The sequence below is a fragment of the Paroedura picta genome, chromosome 1, assembly GCF_049243985.1.
Source record: "Paroedura picta isolate Pp20150507F chromosome 1, Ppicta_v3.0, whole genome shotgun sequence".
Lineage (NCBI taxonomy): Eukaryota > Metazoa > Chordata > Lepidosauria > Squamata > Gekkonidae > Paroedura > Paroedura picta.
In genome coordinates, this window is record NC_135369.1 from 131369274 (window position 1) to 131389855 (window position 20582).

The window sequence follows — 20582 nt, forward strand, 5'->3', positions numbered from 1 at the left end:
AGACCTCAATGGGCCTGCCTGGGGTGGGGGGAAGGAAGGAGGGAGTCCACATCAGCACTCCTCCCTGACCTAGGCAGGCTTGTTGAGGAATGGAGAGGCCATGGTGAGCCTTTTTGGGTTGGGGGGAAGGATGGAGGAGTCTCCATGCCTCGGTGAACCTTCCCAGGTGGGGGTGGGGAGAGAATGCTAGCACCCATTGCATTTTTTTACAGTGGGCTTTTCTGCTAGTATTTAAACTGGCTGTGAAGAAGCTCTCATTTCAAATGGAGAGATATCTGAAGTTAACCAGTGTCTACTGAAAGAATTTTAAAAATGCTTTTCATAGTGGCCTGTATATTCACACAAAGCTTCTGAAGATAACTGGTCAGTGTTTTAAAGTGATCTTTAAACATGCTGATAGTTTGGAATGAAGGCATTTATTCAAAACCATCCTGCAATCTGAAATCTCCAAATGAAGGGACTTCTGGTCAATACAGTATTATTTCTGAGGATAACTGGCACATTCTTTTAAACTGAAGAGGACAGTATTTCTTTGGATTTAAATACAGCTGAAATCAGCACCATGGACAGCAATCTGAAAATGAATCTGCAACAATAGCACTTTTAGATTATTTATTTTTATTTTAAATATACCTATAACAACAACTTTATGCACTTATTGACACTTATTTACATATCCAGTGTTTATTTTATCTTCAGGAGAACATCTGTGCTAAATAAATTTAGAAAAATAATGGAGTGCCACAAAATTACACAGACACTATTGAAGACTTTGATATGGTTTCAGTTTCCTGGCATTCCGAAAATGGGCTGCAGTCAAATGTAATATGCATTTGAACACAGATGATCAGAGACAGAAATTTCACAACATAAGCAGAAAAAGTACAAACACATAATTATACTCTTGTATATTCAGTAGGCAAAATGGTAATCCAAACAATGGTGGCTTAATTTTAGATTATACTTGTTCAGCACAAGGAATTCCAAATTATAATGAATATAAAAATATACACATTTTACAGGGTCTTCTGTCTCTTCATGGCTTCTTAAAATGTGTATTTTACAAGTGAGCTGTAATTGTCTATTGCAGTATTTCACTACTGGGAATGTATTTATACACACTAAACAGTCTGATAAATACAACAATAAATGTGTCTATTATAACAAATGGTCCATGTTTAATATTATGCATGTAAGCACAAATTCAGCTTCTGAACAGTGGGAGCTGTTGGATCTCTTTTGAAAGGCTAGGGCAGTTTATTCCAAAGGAGCATTAGACTACAGGTTTCAGATTGTTTCCCCTTCTTAAAATTTGGTAGTTAATGGAATGTGTATTTATTTTCATGCCAACTCCCCTCATAGATACATACAAGGTGATGAGGAGCTATTCCTTGATGGTGAGATTTTTCCAGGATCCTTCTTCATTCCCCATCATCAAAACCTGGATATTATCTCATCATAAACTAATGCTGGGACTTAAGCTGTATATGTGCCAATGGTCCTTTATCATTCTTGCTGAGTACCACGTAGGAATTCAATCCTGCTTCAATCATGATATATATAATGCTACTATGATTCTGTCTAACTTTTAAAGATGCATATATTATTGGCAAGGTAGTCAATAAACGTTCATTCCATTTCCTTATCAGCATGAAAAGGCAGCAAGATTGACCACCAGCACCATTTTCTATATTGTAAGACAAGCAATTTGGCAAACTACTGATTCTAAAGTTGAAAACACCTTGATTAATGAGTTCCATTGCTGACTTACACATGTACCTCGAGATGCTCTCTAGCAATACATTAATGCAAATCCAATGTTAGCTAAGATTAGATACTTCTCCTATGTGGAAAAATACAAAAATAGGTAGAAAAAGTGATTTATGACTTATGAAAGTGGCCAATACAAAAGTTGAAGTGACATATTGTTATGCTGGGTGTAGTTATTATTGACCTGTATCAAAATAGGACATTTCAGTTCACATTAACACAGCTGGAAAAAACAGCATAATGACACCAAATATTATTTTACATACTGTACATTTGGCATATTTTTGATTTTTAAGATTTTTTTAACAAAGTAGTGCAAAATTACAGTTAATTAATACAACATATCAGAAATCCTGTTAGCAAATATTTTGCACATTTTCAATATTTGTGCTAATTCATTGGAAACAAGTTGGCACATTTAGATTTCACTGTAACAAAAACTTCATTGTAAAGTGTACACACACTTTACTAATTGCCTCTTGAATCATTGCATGAACAAAAAGAACAGTTCTGTATTGAATTCCTGGTCATTTAAGCAATATCGGATACAGAAAAGCAAAATGTTAAATTTTGTACATGGAAACAAAGATACCGCAAATCATTTTGCCCAGATGTTAAACTTTGATATCTTACCTTAATGGTGCCCAGAAACCCAATAGCTTGGTTAAGTAAAATTATTTTGCATCCTGTACAAGTTTCGACTAAACACATATGCAAAAAGTTTGAGTTTGTTTTTTGAGAATTAAAATAAACCCCATGTTTATCCTCTGGATTAGAAAATAAATAGGACTGCAGATTTAATATCAAGAGGCAGGTCCGAGTCACAAGTAAGCATTTTAAACTTCCATTTATTTCATTGGGACAGAGTTACACTAGTACTAGCTTCAGATGGATCAAGGTCCTTTACATACACCTGAGAAATCGTGAATGATTAAAGATGTCTTCACTTGTGCACTTTTAAATTTTGTATGCTAAAAAACCCACAATCTTCTAGCGACAAAACGTTTCCACACTACATTATATACTTACTTTATTGACTAAATCAATGCTGGATTTAAAGATGTTCTTACTTAGTGAAGGGAAGATTTTTATGTACATAGTAGGGGGCTGTGGTAGGAAGGGGAGTTGCTAAAACTATTTAATAATTGTCAAAAATTGATTGCTTTGCTGAATGTATTCAAAAGTAGAACTAGCATTATTCAACACCCTTTCATCTACTTTGGTATATATGTCCGAGTAAATGGCATTCAGCCTTATATTTCAATGCATGTTTTCTTTCTGATCAACTTTAGTAAGGATTTAGCAATTACATAGGAAAAGCAATTACTGATAATCCAAAATTAAGACATGGTATTCCAGATATCCTTCCATAGGGTAAAGGTTCTATGATCAAAATCTCTAAATGGCATTATATTATCTTATTTTTAAAACAGTTATCAACAACAATTGGTTTTGAATTGTTTGAAGACCTTAAATAAAATACTTCTCATATTTTCTTTGCATTCCAATGTTGTATATTCCTCTATGAATGGATATACAATAGTACTTTGGGCTAATTGTAAAGAGAACAAAGGAACATTAACACAAGTTCACAATTTCAAATCACATAATTAAAAGTCTGTACCATGGATGATATGCTGCAATGATTTTCATTAGAATACAATGTTTTCTATCACCCCAAAATCTATTTCATCATAGTGCATATAATTGTGTTAAATTATGTCACAAACTCATGCCACAAACTATGCCCCAAGCAGGGCACTTCGCTCTGTGGGTATGAATCTCCTGGTAGTCCTGGGTCCCTGGGATGTCTGCCTGGCCTCAACCGGGGCCAGGATCTTTTTGGCCCTGGCCCCAACCTGGTGGAATGAGCTCCCAGAAGAGCTGAGGGCCCTGATGGAACTATCAATGTTCTGCAGCGCCTGCAACAAGGAGCTCTTCCATCAGGCATTTGGTTGAGACTGGGGGAGATGCCGGTGTTGATCAATCTGTAGGTCCCGCCCTATGTCAATCTGCCAAATTTAGATGCATGGCTAGCACATCTGACAGCCTGGTTATACATCACACGCCATTATCGGTGGGATATGGGTGGCGGGGGGGGGAGTTATGGGGAGGTATTTTAAAATTTTTATGTCTGTCATCTTGTTGTTGCTACATTGTTTTATGGTTAATTTAGGGAGGCGCTTGTTGATTTTATTGTTTTATTGTATTCGGGCCATTGAGCCCTTTTTATACTTTAAGCCACCCTGAGCCGACTTGTTGCGAGGGGTGGGGTATAAATTCATCTTAAAATCTAACATTTATTCCAGTATACACTTTTCTGTGTCAAAAATTGCTTCATCTGACGCAAAGAAGTATAGGAAGTTCATAGTCAGACACGCTTCTTAGACTTCCATAGGGCAGAATAATAAACTGAGAGACACAACAAGAGTCATCCCATGGAACAGGATGTTGGAAGAAAAAGGAACAAGTGATGGGTGGACTCTCTAGAAACAAGAGCTATTGCATGCTCAAACCATGACTATTCCAGCAAGACAGAAACATTGAAAGGGATCCAAGAAGTCTATTTGATTGAACAGATAACTTCAGGAGGAGCTAAGGGGAAAAAAGGAAATATTCAAGAAATTAAGGGAAGGGCAGACCTCTAAAGAAGAGTATCTGCAGATTACTAGTCAGCCATTAGAGAAGCCAAAGCTGGGAGTGAGCTGAAACTGGCCAGGGAAGCCCACTAGAACAAGAAAAGCTTTTTCAGATATGTGAGGAGCAAAAGTAAGGTAAATGAAGCAATAGGCCCACTGTTGGGTCAAGGTGGAGAGTCTCTGACAGAGGACAGAGAGAAAGCAGAAAGGCTCAGTACCTATTTTGCTGCAGTGTTTTCTCAGAAGAATAAGTACACGTGTAGGGATGGTAGTAAGCAAGTCTGGGTCTGGGTGGCAGGCTGACATAGACAGGGAGGTTGTCAAGAGGCACCTGGCTGCACTTAATTATCCCCTGGGCCAGTTGATGTACACCCAAGAGCATTCAAAGAACTTTCTGGAGAGCTTGCAGAACCCTTGTCCATAATCTTTAAGACCTCTTAGAGGAATGGAAAGTTGCTAGAAGACTAGAGGAGAGTGAATATTATCCCTCAATTGAAGGGAAGATACTGGAGCATATTTTAAAGGAGGCAATCTGCAATCAACTGGAGAACAATTTGTTGAGCAGGGCAAGTCGGCACAGATTTGTCTCCAGCAGGTCCTGCCAGACCAATATGGTTTCCTTCTTTGACTCAGTGACAGGCTTATTAGATTTTGGAAACTCAGAGGATGTTGTTTACCTATATTCCAGTAAGGCTTTAGACAAGGTTCCCCATTATGTTCTGATGGGTAAACTGGAGGACTGCAGACTAGATTTTCAGATGATTAGGTGGATAGGGAACTGGCTAGAAAACTGCACACAAAGAGTGGTTGTCATTTCATCAGACTGGAGGGAGGCGAATAGCAGAGTGCCACAGGGCTCAGTACTGGATCTGGTACTTTCCCACATTTTTATCAATGACCTGTATGAGGGGGTTCAGAGGAGAGTGATGAGAATGATATTGGCTAGATATCAGGAGAAAAAAAATGGCTAGTAGTTCAGCAGTGGAATCAACAGCCTAGAAGGAGGTCAGCTTCCCCATACTGGCAGTCTTCAAGCTGTGGCTAGACAGATACTTATTCTGGATGATTTAGGCTGATCCTGCATTGAGCAGGGGAATGGACTAGATGGGCTGTATGGACCCTTCCAACTCTGATTCTAGATCAATTCATATACATACATTCCACCTGTCTGTTGTTTTACATCATGGCCCAGTCAATTTACACTCCTGCCTCAGATGAAGTGAGCTCTCATTTAGAAAACCTTATGCTGGCATAAGTTTAATTAGCTTTTAAATTTAATTTAGCCACTGGAATTTTCTTTTATCCCACAGAGCTAGAAGATAGAAATAGAAACATGGGAAATTAACACCAGGACCAGCTCTGCTATGTAAATAAAAAACATCCAAAGAGCTTATACACACAAACCTCTTAAGAATAGGGTTTTCTAAATGCAGCTAAACATCAGAGGAGATGGACACCTGCTGCCACCATATATATCCCCCCTTTTGTTGTGGGGGGCTCTCATATAATTCTGTGCAACAACACATATAATTAATCTGTGTATGGCCCTGCTCTGTGTTAAATAACTTGTTGTTGCTCAGAATACCCTGAGCCAAATTGGGAGGGTGGTATAGATATTTAATAAATAATAGTTAAATGATAAGACTATATCACATCATATTAGGATGGAGCCTCCACAAGCAAGGATTTCATAGAATGGATCTCTCACCCTTCCTCCTGGCACCTTCCTATACATCCTTAAAACCTGTTCCTGAAGGCTGATGGGTCTTCAGGAACAAAGTATGAGACAGAGCTGCTTGACATAAGAGGCATGGAAGAAATTTTAGCCAATTCACCTTTCTTGCTGAAGTCCCTTATGTTGCATCCTGCCTTGGACTCCTGACCCTAAAAAATAGCTTTTTGGAGGCAGGGCTCCAGGAAGCTACAAGGAGTGAGAGAGATCCATCTTTGAACTCCTTCTATTCACTGTCGGATGCACTCTATTGTGTTCCATTCAAAAGGAGACACAAAGTGGCAGTCATTCTCAACCTCTTAGAGCACTTAATTAAACATTTGTACTATTGCATTTCTGACTAGATATGCAGCAAAGCAAAACTGAGTCCTTTGAATGATTTGGTATCTGTGTTATGCTGAAGAGAATGGCAGTATTAACTATTTCAGATCCTTTGACTTACATGTGGATATAATTTATCTGGATTTCAGGCCAGGTGAATGTCCCGGGGTTGAGGCCAGGTGAATGTCCCGGGGGCACAGGGCAACCAGCAAATTCATGCTCACAGAATCCTGTGGGGAGCATAAGCAGATAAACAGTCCCTCAGATAGGTGGGACCCAGGCCATGTATAGCCTTAAAGGTAAAAACCAAAACCTTGAACTTTATCCAGAAGCAAGCCAGTAACTAGTGCAGTTCACACAGCACTGGCTGGATGCGGGCCCTCCAAGATGACCAAGTGAGGACCCTGGCAGCCAAATTTTGTAATGTTAAGTTTGCCTTTAATTCCGTAGTTGCATTCTTTTTGCCATGGTATTAAAACTACTGCAAATTAGATGAATGTCAGCCTTGGAATGTAGATTCATGAAATTGTTACGGTTTACACGTGACTGTTGATTTGGAGCACAGTTAAGTTTCTCAGTTGTTATTTTCATGAAACAACAAAAATGGTATTTTTCATAAGCAGCAATAAACCATTATTATTATATGAATCCTCCGGGCAAGATCTCAGATGTTTCTTTTCCCCATGCCAGAACTTTTGGTTTCCCTACAGTTCTCCAAACCAGGATTTCAAAGCAGCACTAAGCATTCTGATCTGTAGAATACAGAATGAACTAAAGTTTGTATAGGATATGAAATAGGTGTGCTGTGAAAACAGAAATTTTCCATTACTGAGCCATGTATGAGACCAAAAAGGAGAGGTAAGCCTGAGACAGATAATACCTATTACATTTTAATCCCATTCACTCTTGCAAAGGACTCAGGGTGGTTGAGTCAGAATGTGACTCTGTGTCTCCTTGGCCCCATTCCAGCAACCTATTATACAACACTGGCTTTTTAGCAGGTCCCCCAGACTTGTTCACATAATGACAATCTATGGTTTATTGTTACAGGTGAACAATGCCGTAGTTGGAAAAATCACATTTTAAATCTGAAACACAAGACTCAGAAGTTGTGTCAGAAATGCAGTTGAATGATGTCAGTATTAATCTTGAAAAGCAGCTTCCCTTGCCTTTGTTCTGTTGCAGCAGTTTTGTGCATTCAGTCAACAGAGAGCTGCAATATCAAATAAGGGTTAACCTTTCCCATACAAGTTTAAAGTTATGATTGCAGTCAGCCAAAGCTCTATGCATGTTATACTAAGGAAATTTAAACCTTGATCATTCAAAACTCTTGTGATCTGTCTAAAGATAGTGACTTACCCCCAGATGGGTGAGGGGTGGGGGCGAGCAGCATCAGCAACAACCTCTGGCCTGCTTGCCCCAGGCAGGAGTCTGGGAAGAGCAGTGGTAACACCTCCAAGAGCAGTACAGATGATTTGCCAGGCCAGCATGGTGGAAAGAAGGCAGAGCTCATATTGGAGTGAATTAGACTCTGGCCAAACCTGTCAGGTTGAAGGGCTTTGGCAAGGGGTGACCTGACCAACTGGACCACCCACTTTATATCCCCTCCTCCCACAGGGTCTGCAACAACTCCTGTGAAAGCATGGGGGTGGCAATGGGGATGGAGTGATATGCAGAGCCCTATTTAGGGAACAGGGAGAGGCATGGCCAAGTGGGATGCACATAGGCTTGTTCCATGAAGGTATGGGGAACGATGGATTAGGGTGCCATATGTCCCTTCCCCGCTGTTCGAGGCCCATAGGAAGGACAGCAGCCAGAGGGATATTAAGGTAGGGGTAATAGTGAGGTCAAGTAGTGGCTCCTTCTTGTGCACCACAGCTACCCCTCAACACATTTCCAGGAATGCACTCCAACCAGTAGACGATGGCCAAGTCATAAAGAGATTGGAACAGGTAAATCTGCTATATGCCACAAAGCAAGGACTTGAGACCAGTGATACAAATTCAAATTGTATCATTTTACATTTTCAACAAGCAACAACAGACTGTTGATTAAGCAGGAAAGAGGCAAATCTATACTGCAAGTATAATACAATATCAATTGTCATTGTATTCCATGCAATGACAGTTACATAATTCAAAACAGGAGGACTAAGATTCCTTCAACATGGTTTGCTATTTGAATTTTCTTTTCCCTAACAAAGAGCAGAATTTGAAATTTTACCTTTTAAGTTTGCCTTGCAGGAAAATTTCTTTACATCAAATGTCATACATCACATAGACCATTTACGCACTGGGTACTTCATGGCCCCAGCTCCCATGCAGGAGCACAAATCGGGAGATGAGGCACAGCAGGCCAAATGCTCCCCCATGTGGGTGCAGGAAGAGGTGGGGCAACCTGCCATGACCAAAACTCCAGCCTGCAGCCTGGCATGAAACCTCCAGTGCGTAGTCATACTATTTTCCTTTCAGATGACCTTCAAAGGCTACAATTTTCCTATTACGTTTATGCATACTATCAATTCTCCCTTTTTGTTTCATAATGTAAATGCTGGTGAATTTAAGGGATTCACAGTTTCCTATAGATAGCATTTGAAAAAAGGGGGAGGGACATCTAAAGGGCACAAATGTCTGAGACAATCAAAGCAGCTTATGAAACACTGAAATCATTTTTTCATCTTGATTTCGTAGCTACAGGTCGCAACACTTTCAAGGGTTCTGTTCCAGAGTACCATGTGAACTCTGAGGCACACACTCACACACAGTTCTTCAGGAATGTACACATGGATTTGCTTCCTTCAATAAATTTATTGCAGAAGCTGTTGCAGGCAGAGGTAGCTCCAAATGTGTATCAGACTTTTGTTGTTTGTAAACAATGGTTGGATCGGTTCACATGTGCTCAGAGAAAGAAAAATGGAAAAGATGTTACAACATGATCCTTTCCCCCTAAATTTCTGTTGTACATAATTTATACCATTAAAATGATAAATATATAGAGAGAGCTATAGATATAAACATAGTTACTACTGTTGTTGGAAACTCCCTTGTATTAAAGCACTGATGGTTTACAAGAATTTACATATTTTGCTAGATTGAACATGAATGGAAATAAGAAGATATTTTAAATTAAACAGCAGCCATAATTATCTCAGTGCCCAATTGCATCAATGCTAACAGATCATGAACTCCAAATGTTGGATTTTGCAATCCAAATTCTTCAGGAAATCTAAGGTACACTATTCTGGATTCCACTGGTGACTATTGCTAAAATTAGCAAAATCTGCTGTGTGCATGATTGAACAGAATATAAAGAGTGTCCTGCAGGGAGTGTTGAAGTTAAAAAAGCAATGTTAGAATAGGAATCTCTTGATGTTTTTCAAATATTTTCCTCCAGTATTCAGAATGGCTCAACAGGGACTTCCTGTTCCTTTGAGCACACTTCTTCCCTGCTTGCCTCCAGAACAGCAGTTGAACAGAAGAGTGATTAGAGACAACTCTCCTTTTTCTATACATAATTAGTCATTTTCCAAACAAAAACTATTTTATTCTTTAAGTAGCCTGGTGCTCTGCTCTCTTTCTGCATATTCAAATTCTGCCAACAGGGTTCTGGGCCCAGAGTGAGCATTCATGGTGAATGCAAAGAGAAGAAGAAACACAAACAATTTTCTGCAAGAGACACTCTATCTAATAGATGGGCTTACTGAAGGCAACTTCCTGATTTGGAAAACGAGAATGAAGAGCCACATGCTAAAGATGCGGCTGTGGATCACTGTTAAGAGACCTTCATCAGGGAGATGACTAGCAGGCAAAAAAATAAGCATGGGATACAAAAATGAGAAGGCACGTGTGGCCATAATTAGCATGGCTGACAAATAGAGATGCTCTTGAAGTTTTGCAAATACAGACAGCAAAAGCAGTCAGGTCAGTATTAGTGAGGCTTTATGTTAATTCTTCTCTGAAAAGCCAGCTCTGTTTACACAAGAGACTATTTAGTATTAGAATGCCAGGAAGCAATTTATGTGACTACTTGATGAAGTGCTTGATTTAAAGGAGCAACTCCCAAGCACTGGCAAAGAGATTCCAGAGCAGGATTTGGTTGTGCTTTTTGTAATTTGCCAAAAAGTTATAAAAATGCCATAACTCAAATTGAAGGAAAGGGAAAAATGCCTTTTCACTGAAATAATCAGTCAATTTGAAGAGACATATATAGTTTGAGGACTGCCATAGCAGAGCTGAATCAAAAGTTGAGCAAATGGAATGGAAGTAAGAGTGAAATAATTTAGGGGGAAATGTTTCATTAAGCAAAAAGGAGAACCGACTGCAATTGGTAATGTGCATCAGGACCTATATGCCTCACGCACATATATGCAAAGCACAAAACTGACTGAACATTGAAATTATAAGAAGTCTTCCTGGCTGTGGCACAGATATCTTGGACATAGAGATAATAATGCTATTGCCCAATTGAAGAGCCAGAACCTGACCAAAGGCATGCATATAACCAAATGGAGAATATGTGAATTGTGACTACCTGACTACGGAAGAAACAGAACATCATCTCACTACTCCATATACTCCAGAACAAAACCAAATTAGATTTTATATTGTATTTCAAAATTATATGTGATTTTAATTGTGTTGTGAATTGCCCTGAGTCCGGCAAGAGAGGGTAGAATATCTTTAAACCGCCCGTGGCGCCGTGGGCGCCACAGACTAAATAAATGGTTAAGGGGTTCTAAGGCGGATGTGTCCGTGATGAGGAAGGGTCTGGATTGGACCCTTCCTCAGGACAGACAATCGGAGGGACCAATCCGCAGGCACGCAGCGCCTGCCGATTGGTCCCTCCGATTCCCAGCCCCAGCAACTGCGAGCCGCGCACAGCGCGGCTCACAGTTGCTCCCTTTGCCGCCGGCCTGACACGTCGGAGGCGCAAAGTGCCTCCGACACGTCAGGCTGGCGGCAAGGGAGCCCCTGGCAGCTGCGCAGAGCATGGCTGCCGGGGACTCCCTGCCCGCCAAATGACCACTGCCCGCAGGAGGACCCGCCGCCTGACGGACCTCCCACGATCCGGTAAGTGCCTAGAGCCCGCTATATTACTCATACAGCGGGCTTGATTACTAGTACATAAATAAATAATAATAGCAGAAAGCCATATTGGGAGGTTGATATAGAAATGTAATAAATAATAATTTAATAAATAAAGAATCACTCCCTAACCTAGATGTGCAGATGTATGCTCTTCTAGGCAAAGCTACCTGAATAATACTGGAGAGAAGTGATTGACACTGCTAGCTACCTACAGAGCAGGTTACCTAGCAAAGTTCCCAGAAAGACTCCATATGAACTATGCTATGGACACAAACCAATTATGAACCACTTGAAAGTGTTCAGGTCAAAAGCCTATACCAGTGTTCCCAAGGAGAAATGAAACAAGATGGACATGAGAGCAGAATAAGGCATTTTTGTGGGATAAGCCTTAGAATGTAAAGGTTACAGGATATTTAATCCATTAACTGACACAAAAAATGTGCAACATATTCTACATCAATGAAAAACAAAAGCATAGTATCACAGAAAAGATGAACATCAAAGAATTCACACTGATGGGAGAAGAAAGCAGAGTACAGCAGTCAGAAGCAGCACAACTAAGCACCATGAACTCTGCAGTTAAATCACCAGCAGAACTCCAAGAACTAGAAGTTGACACAGAAATCTGATAAATAAACAAATCAATTAGAATAAACAATTGAGTACCGCCAAGAAGGCTCTCCTATTTTACTGAATAAGAAAAGGAAATTGGAGCTCTGTTTGAGGACCAAAAACGAACATCCACAGACTGCCTCCAGGCAAGAGAGCAGCAGAATGCAGATGGATATTCTAAGAAGAATCCCAGAAGGGTTTACAGAAAAAGATGAACATCAAAGATTATGCACACTAGATCATGAGAAGGGGTGTTGGTGGAATATGTAAGATCTGTAGTGTGCATGAGTATGCAAAATATAAAGAGCATCCTGCAGTGGGTGTGGGAGATATAAATTTAGCATCATTAGAATAGGAATTTCTTGAAGATTTTGAAATAATTTCCTCCAGTGTCCTGATTGGCTCAACAGGAAACTTCTTGCTCCTTTGAGCACACTTCCTCCCTGCTCACATCCAGAACAGCAGCCGAACAGATGAATGACATATACAACAGTTAGAATAGCTAGTTAGGTCTCGTATATCCTCTTTCTATATGCATTTTTTTTCTCTTCTTAAATAAAAACTCTTTTATTCTTTATGAAACCTGGCGTTTCGCCCCTTTGCATATTCAAACTCTGTCAACAAGTATCACAAGGAAAATGAAATGAAGATGCACAGGAGTCCTAGAGAAAAGTCCTTCCACCTCCCCTGGTCCTGTATCCTGATACAAGACTTGCTGTGCTCAGCAGCCACAGCACGACTCAGGCCCAGTGACCACCGTGCAATATGTACAACTTGACCAGACTTTCCTGGGGAGAGGCTGCCAAAGGCAGCAAAGTAGAACTGGGAGCAGAGTTAAAGGTAAGCTGGCTAGTGAGTTGGAAAGATGGAAGGAAGTAGGAAAAGGGAGAGGCTATGGGGGCTATTGGGAGGAGATAATAAGGGGGAGGAGATATAGGAGAAAATGAGATGCTACCCCAAAGTCCCCTAATTGTACATTTATAAATGTCAATTCTGTCGTAGCCTTTTCATTTGGAATGGTTATTTATTAATTCAGTCTTTCTGGAATACAGCCATTATCAACTTTTTAGAATCACAGAGTTGGAAGCAACCATACAGGCCATCTAGTCCAACCCCCTGCTCAATGCAGGATCAGTTTAAAGCAGGCTTTCTCAACCAGGGTTTTGTGAAACCCGAAAGTTTCTTGATGGCCTTGGAAAGGTTTCCTGATTGGGTGGGGGTTATTTTTATATATATTTTAAATTTGTCAAACATTTATTGTGATATGACCATAATATAGTCATGTCAAGACCCCTCCTCTGAAAATGGCCAATGATGGGTCTGGAGAGGGTGGGGAGGGGCCCCAGGTGAGCACATGCACAGCAATGCTTCCCAACCATATTCTGCACCATTGCAACACTTCTGGGCTTTCTCAAGGCCTGAAAAATGTTTCTGGGGTTTCTCAATGTTAAAAAAGTTGAGAAAGGCTGAACTAAAGCATCCATAGTAGTTGTCCAGCCATTGCTTTAAAATTACCTGTGAGGGGGAGCTCACTACCTCCTTTAGGCAGCTGATTCCACTGCTGAATTACTCTATGAAATTTCTTTTTCCTGATATCTAGCCAATACCATTGTACATGTAGTTTAAAGCCATTATTGTGGGTGCTGCCAGGAGGAACCACTCCCTGCCCCCCTCCAGTTGTTAGTCCATCCTTTTCAGATTTGATTTTTGGTGTTAGAATGCAGTTGTGGCTTCCCAGGATTATAATTCCTTCACATTTCACTCCTTCACTGTTTATATTTCTGATTTAATTATTTCCTGTTCCCCTGCAGTGACTTTTGAAATTGTTACTTGATTTTTAGGTCTTGTTTGTTGGAAGAGAAGAGGGAGCATTTCACTGCTGTGTTCCTCTTTGCAGCCAAATAATTACTTATTCATTTTATAATTTTTCAAATTATAATAATAAAATAGCAGGAACTTAATGATGATGAATCGTTTTGGAAAAAACAGAAGCAACCAAGTTTGCTCCCATCAAAAATGAATTTGGGATCAGTTTAGGCATGGTGGCTAAAGTAAGGAAGGTTAAAATTGATTAAACAAAGAACAATTAATTAAACAGAAGCAGCTAGGAAGAGGGAAGATTTTTTTAAAGAAAGTACCAGAGACAGCACTAATCTTGCACAACAGGTCTTACTCCCTCCTAAACATAGTGGTTTGGATCCAGCAAAGGTTTTATGAAAAGGGGTAGTTTCTTTTTTCCCCCAGTTGTATCCTGCTACAGACAGGTCCTTTGTCCCTCAAGAGCAGCATTTGAATGGCCCGTTTTGGGCAACAACAGCAGGAGGGATGCAAGGAAATCCTTGCTATTTGTGGAAAGTCTTTTGTGAATTCAAGCCAGTATGAATTCCTTTCATATGAGGACAGGAATTTCAGTATCGTACTGTACATTACTGTAACTGCTGTTTTAATTTCACCAGCAATTGATTAGAGAAAAGAAATGACTGTGAAGCATGGAAGTGTCCTAGTGAGGAAATAACCAAGGTGAAAAAAAATTCAGGGTTCTTACAACTTTCTCAGTAACAGTGCCTTTGTATTCATTGTAAACATTATAAAGCTATGAACTTAAGTAGAAAAAATTAGCCAACCTTGTGCATGTCTAAAATGAAATAACCTCCTGATATTAAAACATTTGTACAATAGTAACTGCCTCCCCAGTACTGCTTGAACAGTAGCACAGTCCCATGGTTTATGATGGTGCATTAACACTGCACTTGATGTGCATCATCCTATGGGATGGTTTTAATAGTAGAGCATAATTGTTGTATCTATTGAATTTCACAAGATATTTATTTTTTCCACTATAAAGCTTCAATGATGACTCTTAATTGGGCACTGAATACACCTATGGCTGCTCTGAAAATTTATCAAGGGAAAAACACAGGTAGTGGCTGAGTCTTTTAAATTTGAGACATGGATCATATGGAATGACTAAGAATAATCTCTCATTATTTGCTAGTATATTCCAAATAGCAGTTGGTTGAAATACCGATTCCCCTGGAAAATTAATTTGAGCTGGGCTTTCATCCATTGCCCTCTGAAATGTTAATTTCCATTCAGATTTTAATGCATACTTTAATTTTAAGCACATGCAATTTTTCTAACCATGCCATTTAACTCTTTGTCAGCTTTAAAACCTTAACTTCATAGAAGAGAATCAATGTTTTCTCATTTTTTGAAAAAAAAATACAAACTTTGCTAAAAATTATGTCTAGCATCCAAACAACAGTGAAAACAACCTATAATCCTAAATGGGTTTTACTTTGTGCCACATGGTAAGAACTGTAAGATGATATGGGAAATATGCTATATGATATGATGCTGAGGATGACACTGGAACTCTGGATCAGAATATTTGTATTTCATTTTGTAAAAAACACCAATTAAATTGCAACATAACATTTTTCTAAACAGCATATAACTTAATGTGCACTAGTTACATTTCTTTCCCTTAGCCTCTTTTTCCCAAAGAGGAAAATAGCTCATTCAGTGTAAACATCACTACTTATGTATTGGCTGATGTATGATATTTTACAATTAAAAATTAGGAAAAACATGATTCTAAAAGACATGGTAAACAATAAATTACTCTTCAGTGCATAAAACCAGCTATATACATAGCAGGATTTCCAATAAAATATAAATTAATCCAGTGGCTCTTCAAGAATCATTTCCATGGCCATGGTATGCCAGATATACATATTCATTTTCAAAATGATCCATAAGAGTTACCTTCTCAGTTTCACTTCTAAATTGGCTACCTGTTGGTTTCCAATATAGGGTGGTAAGTGTTTAATTCAAATAGCTCAAGTAATCATCATAGTACTAATCACTTTATCTATGTAACCGACATCTCTCCAGATATCTGTTTTTTCAAGTCATATCTTGTATCTATATAAAAATCTGAGGACGTGATCATCTGTCTAAGAAAATTAGCAATACAGACAGTGTTCAATATTGGTGGATTCATTCACCTAAGATCTTTCAAAGGGCAAAGAGTGAGTGGGGAAGCAAATCTAGGTTTTGTACTGAATGAAGGTTTCATATTAAGCAGAGAGCATAAATGGAATGCACTGAACCGGGGAGACGGCAGGTGATAAACAGTGAAGTCTTACTCAGAAGTGTTTTCTCTGTCTTCGTTTCCATTTTGACAAAGTGCACTATAAAGGAATAAAAGTTTAATTCCAAAACCATTTTTCTAAATTACCCACAGACTTGTACTCCTGATGTCTTTTTACATGGTCACAGGCAAGGCATGCATGGGTTTCCCAGAATCGAGTAAGGTGTACTGAAAAATCCTTCCTCCAGTTGAAATAGCTAAGGTACATTTTGTTATTTTTGTCAAGCATCAGAAGATATTCTGCAAGGTCTCTTGGAGACAGAAAATCCTCCACGTGTATGAAAGAATCTGCTGGGATGTAATTTTCATAGTTTTCTCTTGGAGGACCCAGTACAACTGGCACTGACCCAGCCAGAAAAGCATTATAAAGTTTCTCTGTAATGTAGTCTTTGTGGATAGAATTCTCAAAGGAAAGGTAGAACTTACAGGTTGAAATAGTTGGGATCAAGTTTTTATCACTCACATAATCTCCAAATGCTTGCCCGTAGGTATGGATTTCAAGGTATTTACTTAATTCATTGTAATATTTAACCCTAGCATGCTCAGGGTTCCAGTTGCTCACCACCCAACACACCAACCTCTCCTTATTCGGCACTTCAAACAGAAAGGAGCTTGTGCTAACCATCATGAAGCCATAAGGCACTTGAATATCTGAATCACGCCGATAAGTGAGGGTGAGATTGAACAGATGTTCTATTCCACTCTTTTGTGGAGTGTGCGTTGGAGATTCTAAGTTCATCCAGATCCACTTCTGAAATGGTGGCCTAGGTTGCTGAGGTAAATTAGTTAGATCCCAACTGATGTCTCTGTGATGAATAAGTACAGCATGAGATTGATTATATAATGCACGGTCAGTAGTCAAATGGCATCCATGGATGTTAAATGTTGGGCAAAGTGTGAGATCAAATGTCTGACCAAACGGCCATACCCAGATCAGAACAGTTGTCTCATTAATATAATCACTTTTCGTGGAGAAAAAGCTCTTCATTTTGAGGACGGAGCTCGCTGATTCGATAGGACCGGAGATCCAGGTGCTTGTTGGCTTGATGTAAATAAGCAGACATGCCATGAAACAGCCCAGCACAATGAAGAAAACTAGAAATGGCCGGAAAATTCCTTTGGATGATGATGTCATAATTTGATCTGGTAATAAAAGAAGAAAAATGAAGTCATAATTTGTTGACTGATAACTGTCCAATTATTTTCATAAGCCCTTCAGAAGGATGTGCCTTTCTGTGTATGAATTTAAAAATTATTTTGTGAATGCAAAACTGTACTTCATTATTGCTAGTGTGTTTAATGGATTGCCACTCATGAAATGCTAAACTATACATGACAAATAGCTGGATAGAATGATATTTTTTCTTTTCACATCCTGAAAGCTATTTTAAGCAAGTAAGTTGATCTGGATGTATGAAATTCTATCAACATTGTGCTTTCCTTATTTGTTTTAATAATACAAAATTTGAGTTAATCTTTGAGGATCAGATGAATCTTAAGACATGTAGGCATGATTCCTTTATTTCTTTCATTTTTCTGGAATTGTTGCCTCTAGTAATTCTGTAGCTCTAAATAGCAATACTAGCCATTATAACAACCAGGCCATCTGAATGAGAAGTTCTGGCTTTCTGGCAGACCATTAGAGAAACTGAGAACAGCCATTATATCTAACTGTTGTTTTTACTGTTAGGAGTTGTAGGTGACAAGAAACTAATGGAGAAAGGTTTTAGCATTAGCTTGGAGGGCACTAGAAAAAGACTTCACTAAAATCCAGGGTTTGGCTTTTTTATACTGGGGGTACAAATTATTCAGACTTTTTAAGAATGAGCTTCTTGTGTTACCACATGTGCTCCCTTTCATGTGTACTGTTAAACACATGTGGACTCTGTCTTGGGTTTGGAACATTTGCTCAGAAATAGAACCAGTTTAGGGGAATTAAGCTCAGTGATACAGGAAAACCTCTTTCCACTTCCACAACCTGGCTAGCTTGTAAAACTGACACATTTACCAATTTGGGAAAGCAAAACATGTGATTTAGGGGGTCTTTACCTGAATAGTTGTCAAGCAAGCAAGCAAGCTCAAAGACCTCTAATAGGCTACTAATAACCACAAAACAACCAGATCTTTTCTGAAGCAAGGTTTAGAATGTATTGAGGGAAATATAGGGGTACATGAACTGAACTCAAGCATAAGAACAACACAATTGCTGTGTTCAGATGGACACATGCACAAAGAATGACATGAGAAGAAAGTAAGACTCTCAAGCCTCTAAAGAGCTTTGATACCGGGAAATGGCTAAAAGGAGTGTGATAAAGGGGTGGGTTGATACCATTCAGCAGTCTTGTGTAATTCTGTGCAAAGCGTACAATACTGATTCCTCTTCTATTTCCATCCCTTTGTTGACATAGCTCTCATAAGAACTTAGGACTTTGATGAATGAGTCAGAGCACTGATGACTCACTCTACTAGATACACTACTATAGCTTTGGGTTTAATGGCTGTTCTTAGCCAGTTTTCTCTCTGGAATAGACAGGGAAGAAATCCTCAGACATAGATGGCCTGGACTAGCTCTTCAGATCTTGGAAGCTAAGCAGGGTTGGTCCTGGTCAGTATTTGAAAGGAAGTCCAGGATTGCTACTCAGAGGCAAATCACCTCTGAATTTTTCTTGCTTTGAAAACACCACTGGGTGACCCTAAGTTGGCTGCTGCAACTCGACAATACTTTACATACACACACACATAAAATAGATTCAAGTGGGTCTGAATCAAACTTTGTTGGTCTTAAAGGTGCTACTGGACTGAAAATTTGTTTCACACACATGGAAGAAATTCCAAAGTGTGATGTTACAAGCAGACTCCCACATTTTCAGAACACAAGCTTTGCACAATACATAATTTGTATCAAAGATACAATGTGGTGAGACTAAGGAACGAAAAGACCTATATAAGCTTTCATTTAGTCTCCTATAAACTTAGTACCCCAGTCGCTGGTTGTGCGCTTTCAAGTTAAGAGACATACTAGTTCTAGCATTGCTACTGGATGAAGCCTGTTAAAATGCAAGCTATGAAGTGGAGTAATTAGGAAGGAACATAGATGGCTTTAAAAAAAGAATTAGATTAATTCAGAGAGGGCAGTTTTATTAAGAGCTATTAGCCATGATAATACAACAGAATCGTCATGTTCACCAGATGCTGGAAACAACCATAGAATAACAGAATTGGAAGGGACCTCATGGGTCATCTAGTCCAACCCCTGCAATGTGCGGGACACTCACAACCCTATCGCTCATCCACAGAATTTCTTTTGAATTAATTTCATCCCATTGGTTCTGGTCTGTCCCTCTGGGGAAAGAGGGACAACTGACGGAATGCTATTGCTTTTATGCCCTGGTAAGTTTTCTTTCCAGAGGCATTTGGTAGCCCATTGTTACTCCAGATAGTCTACCAGGTCACTGGCATCCTCTCTTAGCAACTCAAAATAAAAATAAAAATTAATAAACTTTGGTTTAAGCCTTATTTCTAAAGAGCATTACAAAGGAAAGGCTAGACTTTTGCCTCTTCCAGCAAGGCAACTGCTATATGATGTGGTTATCTACCTGTAAGACGTCTGAGATGGTTGTTGCTTTTGATATGATTGCCCCTGGCTTCTCTACATTATCATTTCATTATTGCTTTATCTTACCATAAATTCAGGGTAGGAGATGTAATGGGTAATGAAATGATAATGTAGTGAAACTAGAGGCAACCTTATGTTAAAAAGAGAAAACATTTAAAATATCTCACAGACTCTAGTTAATGCCAGCAAACCATGGATAGTCCTTGAGATAGGTCATGGCTACAGTTCACTTGGTGAAGAATTAATCTTAATGGATGATAAATACCTTTAAAATAATAGGATATTTCTGTATTGTGATACAGGACAATTTTGTCATAAATCCTTCAGGCTATTAAACCATTTATGCTTTCAAGATGACTTCAGTTTTATCATTTGTACTGGCTAAAGAGGGCTATTTGCATGATTTTTACAAGATCATGAATTGCTAATCAGAAAAAAGAACTTCATCGTGCTTTGGCTAATTCCTTTTAGCAAGTCGATCAATAAAGAATTCTATTGATTCCGAGAGAAAAGGAACATTCAGAGAGAGTTTTTACATTCTGAAGAAGCAAAATCAATCGTGCTCATTCTGAGACTAAGCTATAGGTACCAGATCACACACTACTGATTACACTGGATGAAATCAACATTTGATGGAAATCAGCTGCCT

At 39.1% G+C, this 20582-nt stretch overlaps 1 protein-coding gene across 3 annotated transcripts in view; it reads right to left on the minus strand.

The window, feature by feature from the left end:
• Positions 1-663: 663 nt before the first annotated feature.
• FUT9 (fucosyltransferase 9) overlaps positions 664-20582 on the minus strand; it is a 123257-nt gene continuing 103338 nt past the window's right edge. For all 3 annotated transcript variants that reach the window (XM_077303960.1, XM_077303943.1, XM_077303952.1), the window contains exon 2: positions 664-17460. In XM_077303960.1, the coding sequence (XP_077160075.1) occupies positions 16376-17452 (1077 nt within the window). In that variant the 5' untranslated portion in view covers positions 17453-17460 and the 3' untranslated portion in view covers positions 664-16375. The remainder of the gene's footprint in view (positions 17461-20582) is intronic.